Source organism: Bufo bufo, chromosome 6 (genome assembly GCF_905171765.1).
Source record: "Bufo bufo chromosome 6, aBufBuf1.1, whole genome shotgun sequence".
NCBI classification, from domain to species: Eukaryota; Metazoa; Chordata; class Amphibia; order Anura; family Bufonidae; genus Bufo; species Bufo bufo.
Genome location: NC_053394.1, coordinates 52,599,546 through 52,623,413, shown reverse-complemented (window position 1 = coordinate 52,623,413; position 23,868 = coordinate 52,599,546). Strand labels below are relative to the sequence as shown.

The following is a 23,868-nucleotide window of genomic DNA, read 5'->3' as shown; positions in this document are numbered from 1 at the left end:
TCATTCATCTTAATGAAGGTGAGATAATCCACACTTTTTTGACCGAGGCGACTTCTTTTGTCAGTGACAATGCCTCCTGCTGCACTGAAGGTCCTTTTTGACAGGACACTTGAAGCGGGGCAGGCCAGAAGTTCTATCGCAAACTGGGATAGCTCAGGCCACAGGTCAAGCCTGCACACCCAGTAGTCAAGGGGTTCATCGCTCCTCAGAGTGTCGATATCTGCAGTTAAGGTGAGGTAGTCTGCTACCTGTCGGTCGAGTCGTTCTCTAAGGCTGGATCCCGAAGGGCTGTGGCGATGTGTAGGACTGAAAAAGCTCCGCATGTCCTCCATCAACAACACATCTGTAAAGCGTCCTGTCCTTGCCGCCGTGGTCGTGGTAGGAGGAGGATTACTTTCACCTCTTCCCCTGTTAGATTCCAGTTGTGCTGTGACATCCCCCTTATAAGCTGTGTAAAGCATATTTTTTAGTTTTGTTTTGAACTGCTGCATCCTTTCTGACTTTCGGTAAGTTGGTAACATTTCCGCCACTTTCATCTTATACCGGGGGTCTAGTAGCGTGGACACCCAGTACAGGTCGTTCTCCTTCAGCCTTTTTATACGAGGGTCCCTCAACAGACATGACAGCATGAAAGACCCCATTTGCACAAGGTTGGATGCCGAGCTACTCATTTCCCGTTCCTCGTCCTCACTGATGTCATTGACTGTCTGTTCTTCACCCCAGTCACGTACAAGACCACGGGTCCCAGATAGGTGACAACAACGAGCACCCTGGGATGCCTGCTGTGGTTGGTCTTCCTCCTCCTCAAAGCCACATTCCTCCTCTGACTCCTCTTCCAGCGTTGCCGCAGGTCCAGCAAGCGATGATGACAAGGCTGTTTCTGGTGGTGATGGTGACCACAACTCTTCCTCTTCACGCTCATCTACAGCCTGATCCAGCACTCTTCGCAGGGCACGCTCCAGGAAGAAAACAAATGGGATGAGGTCGCTGATGGTGCCTTCGGTGCGACTGACTAGGTTTGTCACCTCCTCAAAAGGACGCATGAGCCTACAGGCATTGCGCATGAGCGTCCAGTAACGTGGCAAAAAAATTCCCAGATCCGCAGAGGCTGTCCTAGCACCCCGGTCATACAAATACTCGTTGACGTCTTTTTCTTGTTGGAGCAGGCGATCGAACATTAGGAGCGTTGAATTCCAACGTGTCGGGCTGTCGCAAATCAAGCGCCTCACTGGCATGTTGTTTCGACGCTGAATGTCTGAAAAGTGCGCCATGGCCGTGTAGGAACGCCTGAAATGGCCACATACCTTCCTGGCCTGCTTGAGGACGTCCTGAAAGCATGGGTACTTAGACACAAAGCGTTTTACGATGAGATTCAACACGTGTACCATGCACAGCACATGTGACAACTTGCCCAAATTCAATGCCGCCAACAAATTGCTTCCATTGTCACACACAACTTTGCCGATCTCCAGTTGGTGCGTGGTCAGCCACTGATCCACCTGTACGTTCAGGGCGGACAGGAGTGCTGGTCCGGTGTGGCTCTCTGCTTTCAGGCAAGTCAACCCCAAGACAGCGTGACACTGTCGTATCCGGGATGTGGAATAGCCCCTGGGGAGCTGGGGGGATTCAGTTGATGTGCAGCCAAACGCCGCAGCAGAAGAGGACTCAGTTGAGGAGGTTATGGAAGAGGATGGAGTAGGAGGAGTAGAGGAGGTGGCAGTAGGCCTGCCTGCAAGTCATGGCGGTGTCACCAACTCCGCTGCAGAGCCACGCATTCCATGCTTGTCAGCTGTCAGCAGGTTGACCCAATGCGCAGTGTAGGTGATATACCTGCCCTGACCGTGCTTTGAAGACCAGGTATCAGTGGTCAGATGAACCCTTGCCCCAACACTGTATGCCAGAGAGGCCATGACTTCCTTTTCAATCAATTGACGTGGCTGAAGATGCTGGACCAGGAGGAGGATGGTGGCTTTGAGGTTGTGTGCTGCTTCTACTCATCATCATGTGTTGATCCCATAGGCGTTTGTGATGTGCGATCATGTGCCTTCGCAAAGCAGTTGTACCTAGGTGGGTGTTGGATTTCCCACGACTCAGTTTCTTTTGGCACAGGTTGCACATGGCATCGCTGTTGTCAGAGGCAGACACACAAAAAAAATGCCACACTGCTGAGCTTTGCAATGACGGCATTCTGGTGGTGGCAGCAGCATGTGTTGATTTGCGTGCTGTCTGGCTGACCCGTGTGCCGATACATGCTGTCTGACTGTGCCACTAGCTCCTTGCGACGACCTCCCCCTGCTTCCAACTCGTCTCCTCCTTCTCTCTGTCTCCCCTTCTCAACTTTCCCCCTCTTCTTCTTCTCTTCGAGCAGGCACCCACGTGGCATCCACGGACACATCGTCATCATCAACCACTTCACTTGTATCTGACACTTCAGCAAAGGAAGCAGCAGCGCGTACAACATCATCATCATCACACTGTACGTCCATGTGTGTAATGCTGCCTGACTGAGACATATCCCTGTTATCTCCATCCTCTGGCAATAATGGTTGCGCATCACTAATTTCATCCAAATGATGTGTAAATAACTCCTCTGAGGGATCAAGTGAAGCGGCTGTGGTGGTAGTGGTGGTGGTGGCGGCGGGCGGGAGAGTGGTAACTTGAGAGCAGGTGACCAAAGCTGAGCTGGAGGAGGATGGTGCGTCAAGGTTCTTAGCGGAAGCTGTTGAAGATTGGGTGTCCTGTGTAAGCCAGTCAACTATTTTCTCAGAATTTTTTGGGTTCAGGGTACGTGGCCTCTGAACACTGGGCATTATTCCAGGGCCAGTGGAAATCACAGCACCACGAACACGACGGCCCCTGCGAGGTATTTGTGAGTAAATGACACCCTTTAACGGTATAAGCGGAGGTCTAGCCACTAGCCAGTGGCCACAGTACAGTCTGTGTGGGCCTGACACACACGGGCTTGCAAATGGGATTAGATCACAGAAAAAAATTAAATAGAATTTTTTTTTATCTGCAAGGTATTTGTGAGTAAATGACACCCTGTAACGGTATAAGTGGAGGACTAGTCACTAGCCAGTGGCCACAATACAGTCTGTGTGGGCCTGAAACACACGGGCTTGCAAATGGGATTAGATCACAGAAAAATATTAAATAGAATTTTTTTTATCTGCGAGGTATTTTCTGTCACACCCTGTATGAATGGTGTGCACACAGTACTGTCTGTGACTGAGCCTGCAGCCTCTCACACACGGGCAGGCAACTGCGATATATGTATATATAAAAAAAAAGCAGACTGATGTACCAGCCCTGAAAAGGGCTTTTTGGGGTGCTGTCAGGACGCTGTCCTTACAGCAGATGAGTCTGTGGACACAGAACACTGCCCTAGCTAACGCTTTCCCTATTCAATCAGCAGCAGCAGCACTGTCCCTCCTCTCACTGAGAATGCAGATTCCGAATGAATCTAAAATGGATGCTGTCCGGGAGGTGGGAGGGTCTGGGAGGGAGGGTCTGCTGCTGATTGGCTGGAATGTGTCTGCTGACTGTGAGGTACAGGGTCAAAGTTTACTCAATGATGATGTATAGGGGGCGGACCGAACATTGCATATGTTCGCCCGCCGCGGCGAATGCGAACAAGCTATGTTCGCCGGGAACTATTCGCCGGCGAACTATTCGGGCCATCTCTAGAACCTAGCAGCAGAAAACTGGTGACAAATTCCCTTAAATTTTTTAACCGGCTACGGTTTTATCAAAATATTTTTTTAAAAACAAAAGATTGTGATGTCTCTTTTATCACTCGGAGAGTCATTCAGCACCTATGCTATTCTACTAAAGGAACAAGTTATGTATGCTGGGTAAATAAAGTGGAGTGACATGCGCACTACCACTTCATTCGGAGGGAGGACTTGGCAACCCCATGCTTTTGGGATCTGCGGAGGGTCTCATCACCAGTGGATAGGTGATATATATTTTTCTCTTTAAATAACAGAGGGCTTGTCTTGTGAATTGTAGTATTACATGTACTGTAGTCCAGCGGTCCCAAAACGCCGGGCCGCGGCCCAGGACCGGGCCCTGGAAGATTGTTTGCCAGGCCACGGCAATACAAAGGAGTGGAGATGCCAGGCGCATGCATGCCCAACGCGCACATCACACACAGCGCGTGGCTGTACAGTGGGAAGGAAGGAGAGCATTCCTTCCTTCCAACTGTGATGCCGGCCAGCCACTGCCACCAATGAAAATGCTTAAAAAGGGCTAGTGAGGAAGGGATTGGTTAGGTCCCACTGCCCCACCAATTAAAATGCTGAAAAGGGCTTGTGAGGGAGGGATTGGTTAGGTCCCACTGACCCACCAATGAAAATGCTGAAAAGGGCTTGTGAGGGAGGGATTGGTTAGGTCCCACTGACCCACCAATGAAAATGCAGAAAAGGGCTTGTGAGGTAGGGACTGGTTAGGTCTCACAGCCCCACCAATGGAAATAAACATGACGGCCCGAGGGGGAGGGGGGTTGTCGGCATCCAGTATCAGCTAGTATCTGAGGGAGTGAGCAAGAGAATGACCTGCAGTTCCTCTTCCATGTCACCTTGAAAATATCAGCAGTGCAGCAGAGCCCAGTGCAGCAGAGTCCTGTGCAGCAGAGTCCTGTACAGCAGAGTTCTGTGCAGCAGAGTCCTGTGCAGCAGAGTCCAGTGCAGCAGAGACCAGTGCAGCAGAGACCAGTGCAGCAGAGACCAGTGCAGCAGAGACCAGTGCAGTAGAGACCAGTGCAGCAGAGACCAGTGCAGCAGAGACCAGTGCAGCAGAGACCAGTGCAGCAGAGACCAGTGCAGAAGAGACCAGTGCAGCAGAGACCAGTGCAGAAGAGACCAGTGCAGAAGAGCCCAGTGCAGAAGAGCCCAGTGCAGAAGAGACCAGTGCAGAAGAGACCAGTGCAGCAGAGACCAGTGGCCACTAGACCCTAGTCAGTTTTCTGCAGCCAATTCAGGTATAGTTACCATGTCAGCCTGAAATAAAGGAAGGGAGATATCAATGTAATAGATGTAATTGTTATATAGTGTTAATTATTTTATTTTGCACCTTGTGTTTTGTTATGCGCGTGAATCAGTCAGCGCCGACCAGCACCCCCCTAAGACCCGCCCACCACCTAAGTCCCAGCCCAGAACCCCCGCACCCCACCCGGTCCCTGGGAAAATTGTCTTGCATGAAACTGGTCCTTGGTGCAAAAAAGGTTGGGGACCACTGCTGTAGTCCACTCAAATAAATTGCCAATAATGTGATTCATGGCCAAGCTGATTATGCTAGACCAGGAGATGAGAATGGAACCCCATTTTATAATAGCTAAAAGCCGTAGCTTTGAAGCCCTTTTTTTGTATTTTTTTGAAGCCCTTTAAAATGATGGTATGATTGCAATTAACATTTTGCTTGCCCTATGGTCCATCTTACCATTGTAAACATCTTGAGAAGTCTTCTGCCTGTTTTTTTGTTATAACTAATGAATGTTCCTTCTTCATATAGGAATTGAGTTATCGACAACAACTGACACCAGTATCTTAGATGAAAATATTAAAGTGAATATTTTTGGCTCCGACACCACTTACAAGCGAGGAATCCCAATGAGAATCCAGGTGACTTACACTACATCACATCTTTACTCAAGTGATCTCTTCAACACATCGTCCACTATCAATGTTGTGATCAATTTGCTGCTTACCACCTCTATCATTCAATATATAGGTTAAAGTATCGGATGCCAGTGACACCGTCATCCCAGGAAAACAAGTCTACCTCACTTATAACTCTAAACTTGACACAATAGTGAAAACCCTGGTGACAGGCCCGGATGGAATAGCTTCCTTCAATATAGACGATACTACTGACTGGAAGGGCAGAGTATCTTTCACAGTATGTACCAGTTGTTTCATTTATTTCTATTTCTTTGCTTAAGCAATAAAGTAAATATCCATCTACCAGTGACCCATCAAGTAAATACAAGTCTCTACATTAACGAAAACTGACAATGAAAGCAGCTACATCATGAGAACAGAAAATGCTACTCCCTCCTTCCTTTGTTTTATCTAATACTATTCATTCCTTGTTTTCCATGTTTTCATCTATATTTTGTAAAATAAAATCCTGAAATTGGCCACAAAGCCTTAATAATATGTATAATAATATGCAGACACATTATGTAGAGATCACTTCTCAGCAGTCACTGCATTATCATCACAGGCAGATGTATTTATTATTTTGAAATGTAACAATTATAAAGGTGAAGGCAGATAACACAGGATTCATCATTTAGAACAGGTCAAGGTCTTGGCTTACCTCCTCCCCTCCCTGCATAATGGCCTCTGCACAAGCCACAAAGCATGCCCGCCATCCCCACCTATAGAAGTCATGTCCATGAAGCTGCAGTAATACAAATCTCTGAACTGCTCCTGTTAGAACAGGTAGAGTTTAGGTAAAGTAGCTGCCCCCAATCATGTGCAGGAAATAGAATAATTAATCATCAGAAAAATGTATATTTTAAGATAATATTTTTAAGAATCTGCTTTTAACTGGTAAAAATATAGATGATAAGCCAAGCCAAAAAAGTATGATAAGGCAAACTTTGTTTCTTAAGGAAACTTAGAGCTGTATCTGAAGGAATGTCTAGAGATCTAACAGTATTACTTTTCTTCCAGGCAACTGTAAACCAAACCGACTACACACCTCCTGATCAGTCTGACTCCAAAGTTCCCAGCAATGTGTTTGCACACCTGAAATTATCACCTTTTAGATCTCATATTAGCAGCTTTATTAAGATCCATCCTCCTGGTGCTATCCTCCCATGTGATGGGCAGCAAGAAGTGAAGGTGGATTATATCATCAAACCAAAAGAACTACAGGAAGGGGTCAGCCATCTTCATTTACATTATCTGGTGAGTACCAAGGAAAGATGGGTATTTCACTAATAAATGTTTGCATTATTTTTACCATACCAGCTGCATCAGGATTTAATGGAACAACCATATTAGCTAGAAAATATAACATGGGATATAACTCTTTGGATCCAAAGACTAAGGCCCTGATTTATTAAGACCGGCGTGATAGGACCTGCATTGCTGGAGGAAGCATTTCATTTTTGACGTGGAACAGGCCTCATCATTTATTAAATGCCTTTCCATCAGTCCATGCACCAGACTGAAATCTATGGCAGTAAATATTCTGACATAAATAACTAGAAAAGCTACAATTTATGGGGAAATTGTGTGAAGTGTTCTGGCCTCCACCAGTAGTCTACATCTGGAGTGGGCGGAGTAACTGCGTGGAGTGGCTTGAGTAACTGTTGTGTGGCTAGAGTGGCTGGAGTAACTGTGGAAAGGTTGGACTGGGCAGAGTAACTTTATGGAGTGGGCAGAGTAACTGTGTGGAGTGTTTGGAGTGAGTAAAGATAGTAAACATTACACTAACCAATTGATTGATGAAATTTAAAAAGTGCACATGACAAGCTTGATAGAGTGAGAAATGCATTTCAACTTTTATTTATTTATATAGCACATTTAATTGCAATATTGCTGCCCAAAGTGCTTCACAGTTACATTAAAACATACATTTATAAAAACATTAGCAGCCGATTTGTGTAGGTGGGCTTGAAAATGAGGAAGTGGTGGCAGTTTAGAAATCATGTCCTGATTTTTCAGCTCACACTCTAGCTTTTGTCACTCTGCTGGCTGCTCACACACCTGGGTTCCTATGGCAACTCACTCTACAGCAAGGGCAGAGAAGAGCGGTTAAAAACAAACTGCTCCAACTTACTCACTTCACTGGCAGTTGCCATCTTTAAACTGTTGTAGTTTGCAAATTATAAATCCTACAGCGAAGAGCTTTATATTGTGAGAATCACAAGACCCAGACCTACATTTTGGGTATGTATCTGAAATATTAAAGGCACAGTCGCAGTTAGAAATTGCCCTTCAAATTTAAGGTGGCTAGAGTGGAGTTTTAATGAATGTCAATGGGCGGCGTGAGTTGCAAACAAATGGTCATATTGTGAAAACTATCAGGACTATGGCTTAGGAAGTGGTGACAGTTTAGAAATCATGTCCTGATTTTTCAGCACACACTCTAGCCTTTGTCAGCTCCCACTCTAGTTTTGAACATTCCAACATTCATTCCTATGAGACCAATTTCGCCACAAAAATGCCGATATTTCGTGAACCATTCGGCGAAACGTTCCACAAAGTAATAGCACACCAATCAGGAACAATCTGCACGTTTTGGTATATTACTGTCTATGTAGTGTAAAAACTGTGGGAGGAGTTAGGGTGGTAAATTTGGCTATAATAATAAGAATATATATGTGAGATAACAGTAAGTGGTCTTGCCATGCACGAACACTTAAGGGGTTCTGCACTTTCATTTAACTGATGATCTATCCTCTGGATAGATCATCAGCTTCTGATCGGCGGGGGTCCAACACCCGGGACCCCCGCCGATCAGCTGTTTGAGAAGGCCGCGGCGCTCCAGCAGCGCCGCGGCCTTCTCACTGTTTACCGCCGGCCCACTGACGTCACGACTAGTATCAACTAGCGAGGGCGCGGCTAAGCTCCATTCAAGTGAACAGACCTTAGCCGCTGCCTTCTCAAACAGCTGATCGGCGGGGGTCCCGGATAGATCATCAGTTAAATGAAAGTGCAGAACTCCTTTAATGATGAATGCCGACAGCCCTGTCCACGCTCCAGCATCATCACAAACCCTTTATGGAAACCTGGCGAAGGTGGTGTAAAACTGCCAGATGCAACTACAAAAGTTGCAATGGAATTTTAAAAGTTGCATAAGCTGGTTTTGCAACTTTATGAAGCCAGAAAAATGGCGTTGGAGAATGATAAATTCCCCCCAAAGTGTCAACCACAAATGAGAGGGGGAAAAAAGATCAAAGAAAAATAAGCTGCTAACTAATACCAAAAAAGCAAAAACAGACTTATACTTCTAGTACATATAGTACAGGTGGAGTGCATTAGAATACATACAAAGAACTGATTGGCTCAAGGGTCCCAAAGTTGAAATCCACAAATGATCCGCAGCACTGCTTATAGTTTTAAAGCACCAAGTGTGTTTATTCACCAAAAAGCATCATAACAGATCGACGTTTCGACTCTAGTGAGTTTTTTTCAAGCCTTGAAAAAGACTCACTAGTGTCGAAACATCGCTCTGTTATGATGCTTTTTGGCGAATAAACACACTTGGTGCTTAGAAACTATAAGGAGTGCTGCGGATCATTCATGGATTTGTGCATTAGAATACATACAGTACAGGTACAGAGCATCACAGTACATGTAGTACAAGTAGAGAGCAGTACAGTACATGTAGGGCAGGTAAAGTTAAGTACAGTACATGTAGTACAGGTAGAGACATGTGGTGCAAATAGAGTGCAGCACAGTACATGTATTACAGGTACAGAGCAGTGCAGTACATGCAATACAGTTAGAGGTCAGTACCATGCATCTAGTATGGGCAGAGAGCAGTACAGTACATTTAGTATGGTAGAAAGCAGTATACATGCAGTAGTAATGGTAGTTAGCTGTACACTAGATACCTTAAAGTATGATGCAGTGGCCCAGAATCGGGTATTTGCAATTTGTTTTTGCTGAATGATATTAATTAATGAACTTGAATTCATTGTATTAGCCAATATAGTTTTGTATGGATCTGCAAGGGGTTAAATACCCTGAATCAGGCCTTGTAGAAATCTTGGAGATAGACTTATCTCCACCCCCAGTAGTGTGTTAACTGAGGAAGCGATAGAAGCTACATGTGCTCACTCCTCAGAGGACTAGGCCTACGTCCCAGAAAATCACTGATATGTGTACATCAAGAAAGCCATCCCTACTTTACAGTACACCAGAGAGAGAAAGACAGAACCTAGAAGGTCCTGATTCTGCATGGCTGAGCATTGGAGTCAGTGAATAAGGTATTTGCTTTTTAAGGCTGATGGAGACTTTACTGCGAATACACTTTTCACAGTTGGACACAGTCTGATCCTCATCTTAATCCTGTGCCCCTCAGCTGGGAAATACAGACACAGTTGCATTGCAAGAACTTTATTACCAGCTTTAGTTTCTGCAGAAAGAGATTTTGGAAAGATAGAAAGGAGGAGTACTACAACCCCCATCCTTGCTTTAATCCAAACAATGATTTGCACTTTGAATTGTTTGGAACAGGGTTTAAACCTACGGGATGTACTACAACTCCCATTCTGCACTTTAGTAAAGAGAGACTTGTCAATGTTCTACAACTGGCCTGGTCACTGACTCCAGCACCATCTACCAACCACTGAACCTACATCTCCTGCCTTGCATCCGCAACAAATCCACAACACTAAGCAGCTCCACTGAGTTCTTTGAGACATCTTGAGGGCAAAGCTGTTCAACAGAACTGCAGAGCTCACACAGCTGCTAAACCCTGATGCTTCTAATAAAAATGGTATTGGCAGCATCCAAAGCATGTATGCACCAGGTAGGAGATGTGACCATCAATCTGGCTCAATATCCAGGAAATAGCAAGCACAAAAATATCAAAGGAGGTAAGACAGTGAGATGGGGCAACGCCTCTAAACGGAACCAGTCATATTGAAAATGCTATCTAATCTACCACAGTCATTTTATAGAACAGGAGGAGCTGAGCAGTTTGAAATATAATTGTAATTATAACTTGTAATTTAATGCTTGAAATCCCTTCTCTTTCTATGCTTAGGACTGGAGTCCAGTGTGCAGTCTTAGCAGTGATTGACAGGCTTCCCTGTATGAATGTGCATCCAGAAATACAGTAGCTGTCAATCACTTACTACGACCACTCACTGGATGCCTAAAAATAGAAAGAACAGATTAGTAATGGACGAACATCGGCCGGGACGGTTTGCGAACACGCGTTCTCGATCAAATGTTTGCGAACTGCGCGTTCGTGGCGGGCCCCATTGGCTTTAATGGCAGGCGAACCTGAAAAACCTTCAGGTCATATTTGCAGCCACCAAATACTTACTAGAAGTGCACAAATAGTCCCACAACATGGACAGTGACATACCAGAGGGGGGTCAATGACCAAAATTCCCACAAAAAATATGTATTTTAATCAGGGGCCATTTTTGTGCGTCTTCAAGGGAAACTCTCAAAAATGTGCACTGCTGGAGCCTAGAAAAATTTTAGGCCTTCACCTGACAGAAAAGAACTTGTGGCTGGAGGCAGGGCCGGCTCCGGGTTCATGTGGGCCCTTGGGTGATAAATCCCAGTGGGCCCCCTTGAGGCATTTTTGTACATTTACATGTCCCTCTATTGTTCCCACATGGTATAATGACCACCAGTGGCCCCTATACAGTATAATGACAACTAGTGGCCCTTCACACAGTACAATGACCCCCCTATGCCCCCAAACACAGTATAAGGACCCCCAGTGTCCCTACACACAGTATAATGACCCCACAGTGGCCCTCTATTCAGAATAATAACCCCCAGTCGCTACCCCATTCAGAATAATGATCCCCAGTGGCCCCCACACTGGGGGTTATACTGTATGGAGGGGGCACTGGGGGTCATTATACTGTATGGTGGTCACTGGGGGGTCATTATATTGAATGGGGGCTCTGGTGGCCATCCTACTAAATGGAGGGTCATTGGGGATCATTATACTAAATGGGGGGCACTGGGGGTTATTATACTGTGTAAGAGGTCCTCACAGTGTAATGACCCCCCCAGTGGCCCCCTCACATACCTATCATTGCTGGAGCGCAGGGGAGCCGGCAGTCCTGTCATTCACTAACCGCAGCTCCCTGCGCTCCTTCTCTCCTCAGGCCCGCTGCAGCAGTGAGACACACGTCATGACGTCACTGCTGGGCCGGGCCTGGAGGAGAGAAGGAGCTGTGCAGTGATGTAGCTAGAACTGACTGGGCCACACAGAAAATTTTAGTACGCCCCCCGCCCCCCAGTGGGTTCACATCACGTTTTTCCTATCGGTTTCATGTATAAAAATGTGCAGCACTCCACGTTTTTGTATTCTGCAGAGTCCAGTAAAAAAATGCATACGTTAATATATATATATTTTTTGCAATGGAACTGTATGGTGAACGGACGCCACTGTACGGCATCAGTCTGACACATCTGTTAACGTATACATTTTTGGTATGCATTAAATGTATGGCAAAAATGGGATGTGAACCCAGCCTTAGTGTCAGAATAAGCACCAGTGCACAGCGGAGCAGCGGGGCGGAGAGAGGAGGCCGCCATGTACTGACAGAGCGCTACCTGGTCCTGCTGGTCAGGGGTGAGGACTGTGTTTCCCAAGAATCATTTATCTACTGGGAAATACAGGGAACAGTATAATACACTAGAATCTATATACTATAAACGATATTAACCCTACCCCCGAATAATAATACAATTAAGGGGTCATTTATTATATAGAAATACGTCTATATTAGGCGTATTTCTGACACAGAATGTGGCGCAAAGGTCCTTAGCACCGCAATCTGCATCTTTTTCCCGCTCATGACAGGTCTAAAAAAGGTGGTGTGGGCAGGGAAAGGGATACAGTTATCGCCATACAGTTATTGGATACCACCGCCATACAGTGACCGGATAACACCTCTGTACAGTGACCGGATAACACTGCCATTCAGTGACCGGATAAAATGATAAAAGAGGGCACAGTACAGGGAATGACTAGGGGCACTGTACAGGGTGTGGTAAGAGGGCACAATGCAGGGTATAATTGGGCACAGTACAGGGTGAGGGGCACAGTATGGGGTGGGTGGCACTGTACAGGGTGGGGGGCACAGTCACATGGCCCTGTGACATTAGAAGGTCCTTATGGGTGAACACAGCAAGTAGGTGGAAGGGGCTCTGAGGGGGATTCATACAAGAAGTAGTGGCAGGAGGGTCTGTGCAGGGCAACAACAGGAGATAGGAGGGTGGAACAGGAGCTCTGGATACATGAGGGAGGAAAGGAGACAGAGGGGATCCATGAGGATGAGATAGGACAGGATATGGGGGGGCAGGTGTTATGGAGGCAAACTGCTTAATGAAGCAGTAAAACAACTAAATAGCATGAAGCAGCATCCAGCAGCAGCTTGAAGAGTTCCCCCCCTCCCCCTCCTGTCCCACAGAGAAGAGACAGTCACAGTGCAGACTCACTGACAAACTGTGCGTGTCTGAAGCTGGTAAAGTAACCTGCTGCTCTGCTGAACGGAGTGAAGAAGGGGCATGTCTGAAGCTCTGCAGCAGCCGGCCTCATGTGACTCAGAGGGCCCACCAGAGGGGTACTGCGTAAGTGAAATGCCAGCAATGAGTGCTTCCATCTGTATTGATGGAAGTGGTCATAGCAGCTCAGTGGGCCCCCTCAGGAGCAGTGGGCCCCGGAATTTTCTCGGGTTTGCCGGGTGCTGACACCGGCCCTGGCTGGAGGTACATTAAGCGGTCACTGGATAAAAATTTTGCTGTAGGCCACTGAAGTACAGGCCCCAAAAATTAGGCATTCACCTGACAGAAAAGAACTTGTGATTATGTGGCTGGAGGTACATTAGGCGGTCACTGGATAAAATTTTTATTGTAGGCCAGATCCATGCCTGAAATGTGAGGTAGTCCACACTGTTGTGACCTAGGCGAGTGTGCTTATCGGTCGCGATCCCCCCTGCTGCGCTGAACGTCCCACTCGAGGAGGGGCAAGCCAAGAGTTCCATGGCAAATTGTGCTAGCTATGGCCACAGGTCAAGCCTGCACACCCAGTAGTCCAGGGGCTCCTCGCTTCTGCAAGCTTTGCCTGCTTTTTCTCCTTCTCCTCTCTCTCTGCTGCTCCATCTCTCCCTCTGAACTCCCCTTCTCTTTCTTTCTTGTGGGCACCCACGTGACGTCCATCGAAACAACATCATCATTTTCACCTTCACCACCACTGACATTTGAGATCTCGGAGTAGGCAGCAACAGCTGGGACCTCCCTGCTTGGGCTGATCTGGTTGTCAGACCGCTGGGTGGCGGCCGTTGCTACCTCATTTTCCTCATCCGATGTCAAGAATTGCTGCACATCGGTAAGGTCTGGGAATTGATGGGAAAATAATTTCCTCTGACTCCAGTGGAGGGGCTATGTTGGTGGTGGTGGTGTATTTGGGGGTGCACACAGCAGAGAGTGTGGAGGGTGCAGATACAGAGGATGAGGAGGGTGCTGTCACGGAACCATGAACCAGACGTACAACAAGAGATAAGTGAAAATAAGAAGGCTTTATTGAAAATAAAGCTGTAAAGCAAAAGTCCAAACGGATGGTGAAACCGAGCAGAGTCTTTGCGAAGCCAGAGGTCAGGAACCAGAAGGGTAGTCAGACGAAGCCAGGATCAGGAACCAGCAGGGTAGTCAGACGAAGCCAAGGTCAGGAACCAGCAGGGTAGTCAGACGAAACCAGGATCAGGAACCAGCAGGGTAGTCAGACGAAGCCAGGATCAGGAACCAGAAGGGTAGTCAGACGAAGCCAGGATCAGGAACCAGAAGCAGCAGCAGTCTTAGAAGCATGTGAACACAAGAGGACCAAGCAAGGAACTGAAGCCACAGACCTCCTATATATATGAGCTAGGCATCCAGCTCCTCCCAGGGGAAGGAGGAGCCGCAGGGTGGCAGGCTACAAGAAACCAAGATGGCCGCCAGCACATGTCAAACGAAGGAGAGCAGCAAGCAGGTAAGACCATGACAGTACCTCCCCCTCAAGGGCCCCTCCTCCGCGGAGCACAAAACGGTTTCTGAGGGAAGCGTGCGTGGAAGGCTCGGAGCAAGGCAGGAGCATGGACATCTGCGGAGGGAACCCAGGAACGCTCCTCTGGACCATAACCACGCCAATGGACCAAAACTGCAACCGACCGCGGACCAGGCGTGAGTCCAGGATATTGCTCACCTCATATTCCTCACGATTGCCCACTTGGACCGGACGAGGCCGAGGAACCGAGGAAGTGAAACGATTACACACCAGTGGCTTCAACAGGGAGACATGAAACACGTTGGAGATCCGCATGCCAGGAGGAAGCGCAAGGGCATAGGCTACCGGGTTTACCCTGCGAAGCACTCGGAAGGGACCAACAAAGCGAGGCGCCAGCTTGGGAGTGGGCACTCGAAGGTTGAGGTTGCGGGTGGACAACCATACACGGTCTCCGACCTGGTAGGAAGGAGCAGGCGCTCGTCTGCGATCAGCCTGGAGTCTCTGGCGCTGCGCAGAGACCTCAAGGGACTTCTGGATCTGTACCCAAGAAGCACGTAGGACGGAAAGGTGATCCTCCACAGCCGGAATATCCTGGGGAGAGAATACCTCCGGTAACACGGCAGGTTGGAACCCATAATTGGCCATGAAGGGAGACGTCCCAGAGGAAGAGTTCACCGCCGTGTTCCTGGCAAACTCAGCCCAAGGCAGGAGGTCAACCCAATTGTCTTGGTGATCGGAGACATAGCAACGAAGGAATTGCTCCAAGGCCTGATTGGATCGTTCTGCGGCCCCATTGGACTGAGGGTGGTAGGCCGAGGAGAAGGAGAGATGAATACCCAACTGGGAGCAAAAGGCGCGCCAGAACCTGGACACAAACTGACTCCCCCGATCCGACACAATCTCCTTAGGCAAACCGTGCAACCGGAAGACCTCCCTGGCAAAAATCGTGGCCAACTCTTGTGCAGAGGGTAACTTCTTGAGAGGAACACAGTGGCACATTTTGGAAAACCGATCCACAATCATGAGAATGACCGTATGGCCTCGGGATGCAGGGAGGTCCACAATGAAATCCATCCCCAGGTGTGACCATGGACGCTCCCCGGTGGCTATGGGTTGCAGAAGGCCCAACGGAAGGTGCCAAGGGGACTTACTCTGGGCACAAACGGAGCATGCCGCTACATATGCGGCGATGTCGGAACGTAGGGAAGGCCACCAGAACAGACGTGAAACAGCCCAGGACAGCTGATTCTTTCCAGGATGCCCCGCGGTCTTGGAGTTATGGTAGGTTCGCAACAACCGAGTGCGCAACTCCTCAGGCACAAAACATCTGCCGTTGGGTCTCCCAGAGGGAGCACCAGATTGAGCCGCCAAAATCTGCTCACCCAGGGGAGAGGTCAGGCTGGTGCGAATGGCGGCCAGGATCTGATTCGGAGGTATGACCGAAGTCGGAATCGACTCCTCCCTGGACAGCTCGGAGTACTGCCGTGATAAGGCATCCGCCCTGATGTTCTTGGAACCGGGTAGGTAGGAGACCACGTAATTAAAACGTGACAAGAACAGAGCCCATCTGGCCTGACGTGGTGTCAATCTCTTGGCCTCAGAAAGGTAGGTCAGATTCTTGTGGTCCGTCAGGATGAGAACCGGAACCACCGAACCCTCGAGCAAGTGCCTCCATTCTTTAAGGGCCTGCACGATGGCCAATAACTCCCTGTCACCAATCTGATAGTTGCACTCCGCGGAAGACAGTTTCCGGGAGTAAAACCCACAAGGAAGCAGAGGACCCTCTGGTGTTCTACGCTGAGACAGAAGGGCGCCTACTCCCGTCTCAGACGCGTCCACCTCGAGGACAAAGGGCAACCCAGGGTTGGGATGCGACAGAATCGGAGCCGACACAAAGGCGGACTTTAGGGCCTCAAAAGCTCGGATGGCCTCGAGCGGCCAGACCTGGGAATTACTGCCCTTCCTGGTCAGATCCGTGAGAGGCTTGGCCAGCATGGAAAAGTCCCTGATGAACTTCCGATAATAATTGGCGAAGCCCAAAAAGCGCTGCAGGGAACGAAGACCACTGGGCTGGGGCCACTGTAAGACAGCCGAAACCTTCTCAGGATCCATGGAGAACCCCTCAGCGGAAATGATGTAACCTAAGAAGGTTACCTGGGATCGGTGAAATTCGCATTTCTCAAGCTTACCGAACAGCTTGTTCTCTCGTAACCGTTGCAACACTCGTCTGACATCCAGAATGTGGGCCTCCATGGATTCAGAATATACCAAGATGTCATCCAAATAGACTACCACACACTGCTGCAACAGGTCACGGAAAACATCGTTGATGAATTCCTGAAAGACTGCGGGCGCATTGCACAACCCAAAGGGCATAACCAAGAATTCGTAATGACCGATCCTGGTGTTAAACGCGGTCTTCCACTCATCGCCCGCCTTGATCCTTACCAGGTTATATGCCGCCCTCAGGTCGAGTTTGGTAAAGACCGTGGCCCCTTTAAGGCGATCGAACAGCTCGGAAATCAAGGGTATCGGGTAAGCGTTCTTGATCGTGATGCGATTGAGACCCCTGTAATCGATGCAAGGCCTCAACTCACCGCCCTTCTTTTTCACAAAGAAAAATCCAGCCCCTGCCGGGGACGAAGATTTGCGAATGTGTCCGCGTGAAAGCGCCTCCCTCACGTACTCCTCCATGGCCTCATTCTCCGCTACCGACAGTGGATAGACTTTGCCACGAGAAGGAACGGCACCAGATTGTAACTCTATGGCACAATCATATGGGCGGTGCGGAGGTAGGGCAACCGCGCGCACCTTATCGAATACATCCCGGTACTCCTCATATTCAGGAGGCAACAGAGAGTCTGAGGAAGTACACAGCAACTTGACAGACCCATGGATGCAACTAGCCCCACACTGCGGTGACCACGAGAGGATCTCGACCGATCTCCAATCGAAAGTCGGATTATGCTTCTGGAGCCAGGGGTACCCCAAGACCACCGAGTAGTGTGGAGACGAAATAACCTGGAGGCAGACCGACTCTCTGTGAACGGCACCAATGGCTATCCCCACTGGAAGGGTCTCATGAGTCACGTGTGGCGGCAGAAGGGGTCTGCCGTCTATCGCCTCAAGAGCCAGTGGGGAACCTCGAGCCTGCAGAGGAATGGAATTGGCGGCAGCGAACACACTATCAATGAACAAACCACCAGCACCAGAGTCCACCAACGCCTGGGTCGTCACCGAGCCCCCGACCCAGGAGAGGACAACAGTGATCAGTGGTTTGTCAACACGGGAAACCGGGGACGAGGAGACTCCACCCAAGATCTGCCCCCGACAGGATCTCAGGGTACGAGCGTTTCCCGGACGGTTCGGACATGCCAACCGAAAATGCCCACCGAGACCACAGTACATGCATCGGCCCTCACGTCTCCGGAGTGCCCTCTCCCCCTCGGACAGGCGAGCAAACCCCAGCTGCATGGGTTCACCCCCAGACAAGTCATCCCCAGGAGGCGTGGGAGGAGAGGGAGGCACGGGTGGGACAGCAAACGTAGGCACCAATCTGTTAGAAGACCTCCGCAGGTTCTCCTTAAAGGAAGGTCTCTCCCTGAGTCTGGTGTCAATCAAAATCAGGAAAGAAATAAGAGACTCGAGCTCAACTGGTAGGTCCTTAGCTGCAACCTCATCCTTCAAGGCATCCGAGAGACCATGAGAGAAAGCAGCGACCAGAGCCTCATTATTCCAGCCCACCTCTGCTGCCAGGGTACGAAACTCAATGGCGTATTCAGCTACGGATCGTGAACCCTGTCTGATGGACATAAGGAGCTTCGCAGCAGAGGCAGCACGAGCCAGCACATCGAATACCTTCCGAAGAGAAGCAACAAAACCGGAAAACTCGGCAACCACCGGATTGTTGTTCTCCCATAAAGGGCTGGCCCAGGCCAAGGCCTTGTCCGAGAGCAGCGAGATCAAGAAGCCCACCTTTGATCTCTCAGTAGGAAAGGCATGTGGCAGCAACTCGAAATAAATGCCCACCTGGTTAAGGAAACCTCGGCACTGAGTTGGCTCTCCCCCAAAGCGCTGTGGAAGAGGGGCAGAACCGGTCATACCCCGAAACACCGCAGGCGCAACAACAGGTGTCGGGGTAGACTCTGGCGCAACAACCGGAGCGGCAGTAGGAGCGAGCCCAGGAGCGACAACCGACCCATCGGCAACGGGAGCGAAATGAGCCGTGCGTTCAAGCAGGGTTTGCAACGCCACAGCGAACCGACCCAACAGGTGATCCTGCTGATCAAGTCTGGCAACCAGCGTGGGTAGTGAGGATGGCCCTGTACCGTCAGAATTCATGGCTTGGTCCTAATGTCACGGAACCATGAACCAGACGTACAACAAGAGATAAGTGAAAATAAGAAGGCTTTATTGAAAATAAAGCTGTAAAGCAAAAGTCCAAACGGATGGTGAAACCGAGCAGAGTCTTTGCGAAGCCAGAGGTCAGGAACCAGAAGGGTAGTCAGACGAAGCCAGGATCAGGAACCAGCAGGGTAGTCAGACGAAGCCAGGGTCAGGAACCAGCAGGGTAGTCAGACGAAACCAGGATCAGGAACCAGCAGGGTAGTCAGACGAAGCCAGAATCAGGAACCAGAAGGGTAGTCAGACGAAGCCAGGATCAGGAACCAGAAGCAGCAGCAGTCTTAGAAGCATGTGAACACAAGAGGACCAAGCAAGGAACTGAAGCCACAGACCTCCTATATATATGAGCTAGGCATCCAGCTCCTCCCAGGGGAAGGAGGAGCCGCAGGGTGGAAGGCTACAAGAAACCAAGATGGCCGCCAGCACATGTCAAACGAAGGAGAGCAGCAAGCAGGTAAGACCATGACAGGTGCAGAAGCGGAAGGGTGAGTGAGCTACTCAAACAACTCTGGTGCGCCCTTTGAAGTAATCGCACGCACCTTCTCCAACTTCCCACTTAGGCTCCGGCCTGGTGCACCTGCCCAACCCCTACCACCCCTGCGGAACGGCCTGCCTCTTCCTCTGCCTGTCATTTTCAAAATGACCCTGTGCCTAAGTCCCTAGAGAAGAGCAGTATTTGTGGAAGCAGTTATATCGCAGGCCTCAATCAATATTTTGTGGAAGCAGGTATATCAAACCCCTTAATCAGTATTTTGTGGAAGCAGGTATATCACACCCTTCAATTATTTTTTTTGCCACAACAGTTATATCACACCACCCTGTTTATTTGGGGCAACAGGTATATTGCAGGCTTCAATCAGTATTTTGTGGAATAAAGTATATCAATCAGTTTTTTGGGGGGTAACAGGTACATATATCACACCCATTGCAAATAGTTGTTCCAATAGCGCTTGTCCCTCTATATAGCTGTGGTATCGCAGCAGAACCGCACACAATTGCTGCACAATACAAATGCACCATAATATACTTTCTATGTTAGAAAGTATATTATAGTTATATCACCCCTCAGTATATCACACCTATCGATAGCACACCTATACCAGTCCTTAAAAGGACGTTTGTGGCCCTATTAGCTAGCATTTGGTCTCCCTAACAGCCTGTCCCAACTTCTCCCTACACTGGCCAAACACAGAATGTAAAATGGCTGCCAGAGCGGGTTATTTTATAGGGTGGGGGTGTGTCCATGTGCTGAAACTTCTCAATTGGCTGTCCTGTCCCACCTGATGGATGTGTCATGGGTCAAAGTTCGGTGCAATGCAAAAGAATATGGCGCTGGCGGACATCGCCATATGTTTGCATGAATCGCGAAAGCGCAAAGTTCGCCACAAAATGACCGCCAGGCGAACTGCAAGGCCATCTCTAGAACAGATATTTAAATTCATAAGATACAGGTTGTACTGAATAATTTGCTACAAAACTATGTATCAATCTGCTCAGCTCCTCCTGCTCCATAACCTGCTGCTGACAGATCGGAATGCATGTTGGACCTGACAGTTTCTCATCTACTTCAGTGGTTTCCATGTAATGCTACATGTTGCTGTAGGACAGGGGTCAGCAAACTTCAGCACTCCAACTGCTGTGAAACTACAACTCCCAGCCTTCAAATTTACTCAGCTTTTCTTGTAACTCCCTCAGAATTGAAAGGAGGATTGTGGGAGTTGTAGTTTTAGAACAGCTGGAGTGCCAGAGGTTGCTGATCCCTGCTGTAGGAGATATACAGTACAGACCAAAAGTTTGGACACACCTTCTCATTCAAAGAGTTTTCTTTATTTTCATAACTATGAAAATTGTAGATTCACACTGAAGGCATCAAAACTATGAATTAACACATGTGGAATTATATACATAACAAACAAGTGTGAAACAACTGAAAATATGTCATATTCTAGGTTCTTCAAAGTAGCCACCTTTTGCTTTGATTACTGCTTTGCACACTCTTGGCATTCTCTTGATGAGCTTCAAGAGGTAGTCCCCTGAAATGGTTTTCACTTCACAGGTGTGCCCTGTCAGGTTTAATAAGTGGGATTTCTTGCCTTATAAATGGGGTTGGGACCATCAGTTGCGTTGAGGAGAAGTCAGGTGGATACACAGCTGATAGTCCTACTGAATAGACTGTTAGAATTTGTATTATGGCAAGAAAAAAGCAGCTAAGTAAAGAAAAACTAGTGGCCATCATTACTTTAAGAAATGAAGGTCAGTCAGTCAGCCGAAAAATTGGGAAAACTTTGAAAGTGAGGGCTATTTGACCATGAAGGAGAGTGATGAGGTGCTGCGCCAGATGACCTGGCCTCCACAGTCACCGGACCTGAACCCAATGGTTTGGGATGAGCTGGACCGCAGAGTGAAGGCAAAAGGGCCAACAAGTGCTAAGCATCTCTGGGAACTCCTTCAAGACTGTTGGAAGACCATTTCAGGGGACTACCTCTTGAAGCTCATCAAGAGAATGCCAAGAGTGTGCAAAGCAGTAATCAAAGCAAAAGGTGGCTACTTTGAAGAACCTAGAATATGACATATTTTCAGTTGTTTCACACTTGTTTGTTATGTATATAATTCCACATGTGTTAATTCATAGTTTTGATGCCTTAATAGTCATGAAAATAAAGAAAACTCTTTGAATGAGAAGGTGTGTCCGAACTTTTGGTCTGTACTGTATCTAGCTTTCCTTGATGTTAACAGCTAGGGATTTCAACAGGAGGTCCCTCCCTCTAAAGCTGCCAAATATAAAGGTTTAACCAGATAAGAAAAAAAGTTCAGCCAACTTATATTTTTTGCCATACTTAATTTTACAAATTTTCATTTTTAGGTCATTACGAGATTTTCTATAAAATACTCTGGACAGCTGGAAATACCAATAAGAAGTATAGATAAAGGTAAGAAATTACATAACTTTACCATCTCTATAGGGACCCCCAGTTGATAAGACACAGATAACTAATACTGTCCATTTATGTGATTGTGTATCAGTATTCATTTGCCTATGTACTCTACCATATGTTTACTAATATAATAGTAGAATTAGTAGTAAATGGGGGTATTACTTGAGCACTTTACTGTATGTTGGTTTTAAACAATGAATTGTGGTTGTAGTAGCTATGTATGTATGAATTAATGATTAGTCAGGTACTTAAAGGATAGCTGTCATGTTTTTAGCAAAAAATCTATTTTAGCATATGTTACTGCTGCAGCAGCATTATGCATAAAGCAATGTTTAGTTTATTTACATACCACTGTTTTCCTTGAGTTTTCCCCTTAGTTACGGCTGTTTTGAATCCTGCAATATGAGGATCTTCTCAAGATGGCTCCTATGCCAGTTCTCTGAGGCCAAAACTGCCTTCCCTCACTTCCCATACACACTTGCTGTAGCTAGCAGCTTCCTGCCAGCCAATCAGATTGGATTACTGAGAGACACGCCTCCTCACTCTGAAGACTAATTACAGCCATGCAGTGTGGAGCACCGCCCCTCTGTCTTCTGTTTATGATTAGACAAAGACAGACAAGCCATAGCAATGGTCTTTTAAGAGACCAGTGGAAAGGGACAGAAGACATTCATGAAAGCTGTTATTATAAGGTAATTACAGATCTTTTGACAATAATGGACAGACTAACTCAGGTATACATGCCTAGCTCTAATAAACTAGCAAATATGACAGTTATCCTTTAAAATGATAGCTAGAGCCTGTGGCCTGACCTGCTTGAGGCTAGCATTTCTCCATACATTTTACCTAATTAAAAAGATAAAGTAGTGCCACCATAACAGAGATAAAAACTGAAAAAATCTTACATTCTTCGGGCTTTACAGATATCCTAGAGAAGGTACTAGTCCATAAAAATCTGCCATCCTTTGAGGTGACACAACAAGGTAATTGCTTCCTCCAGACTGTCAGTTGGGCATCACAGCTCTAGAGCAATTCTATAGACTTAGCGTTTTTTCACGCTCAACGCGTTTTATATTTAAAGTCTTGTACTGACATTATTCATACTTTATTCTTTCTATTGGTTATTTTAAATTAACTTCAGGCCAGACTTCATTGTTCATTTCTGATTTGTCCAGATGAACGTGGTGACGTGGTACTCAAGCTTCCTCTGACTACAGATATGGCACCAACCTTTAGCATTCTTGGTTACATTTTGTTTCCTAATCAAGATGCTGTAGCAGATTCTGTTCAATTCAACATGGAGAAGTGTTTTAGGAATAAAGTGAGTGCAATAATATACCCTGAAACTAAAGAGTATTGGAAATAACGTGTAAGATGGTGGGACTGGCTGAGGATGATGTAGGAAATGTGTCAGACTTGAAAACAGTAATGTTTTATTCATCGCTGCACCACAGGTTAACCTTTCACTTCTTTAATAACATAGAGAACAACAGTATAAAATAACTGATCTGAAATACATTTATAACACAAGTCACCATTAGTATGCTCATGGTCCTCAGGTTCCCGGTTCTCTTAAAAGTAGAGATGAGCGAATCGAAGTAAACGAAGTGCAATTCGATCCGAATTTCAGGGAAAATGTGATTCGCACCGAATCCGAATTTACTCACGCTTCATGGTAACTAATCAAATTTTTCCCTAAAATGGCTGCTGCACGTGTTAGGACATTGAGCAAAGAACTCTGGGAACGAGGGATCACCCACAATGCCATGCATGCAGCCAATCAGCAGCCAGCCGGCCCTGTGATGTCACAGCCCTCTAAATACCC

General features: G+C 47.5%; 1 protein-coding gene across 1 annotated transcript in view; it reads left to right on the top strand.

Moving 5' to 3' along the window:
* The window catches only part of LOC121003907 (alpha-2-macroglobulin-like), a 185,084-nt gene that overhangs the window by 28,939 nt on the left and 132,277 nt on the right, over positions 1-23,868 (top strand). The window contains exons 10-14 of the mRNA XM_040435849.1: positions 5,512-5,621; positions 5,731-5,898; positions 6,681-6,917; positions 21,971-22,037; positions 23,219-23,364. Of these exons, the coding sequence (XP_040291783.1) occupies positions 5,512-5,621; positions 5,731-5,898; positions 6,681-6,917; positions 21,971-22,037; positions 23,219-23,364 (728 nt within the window). The remainder of the gene's footprint in view (positions 1-5,511; positions 5,622-5,730; positions 5,899-6,680; positions 6,918-21,970; positions 22,038-23,218; positions 23,365-23,868) is intronic.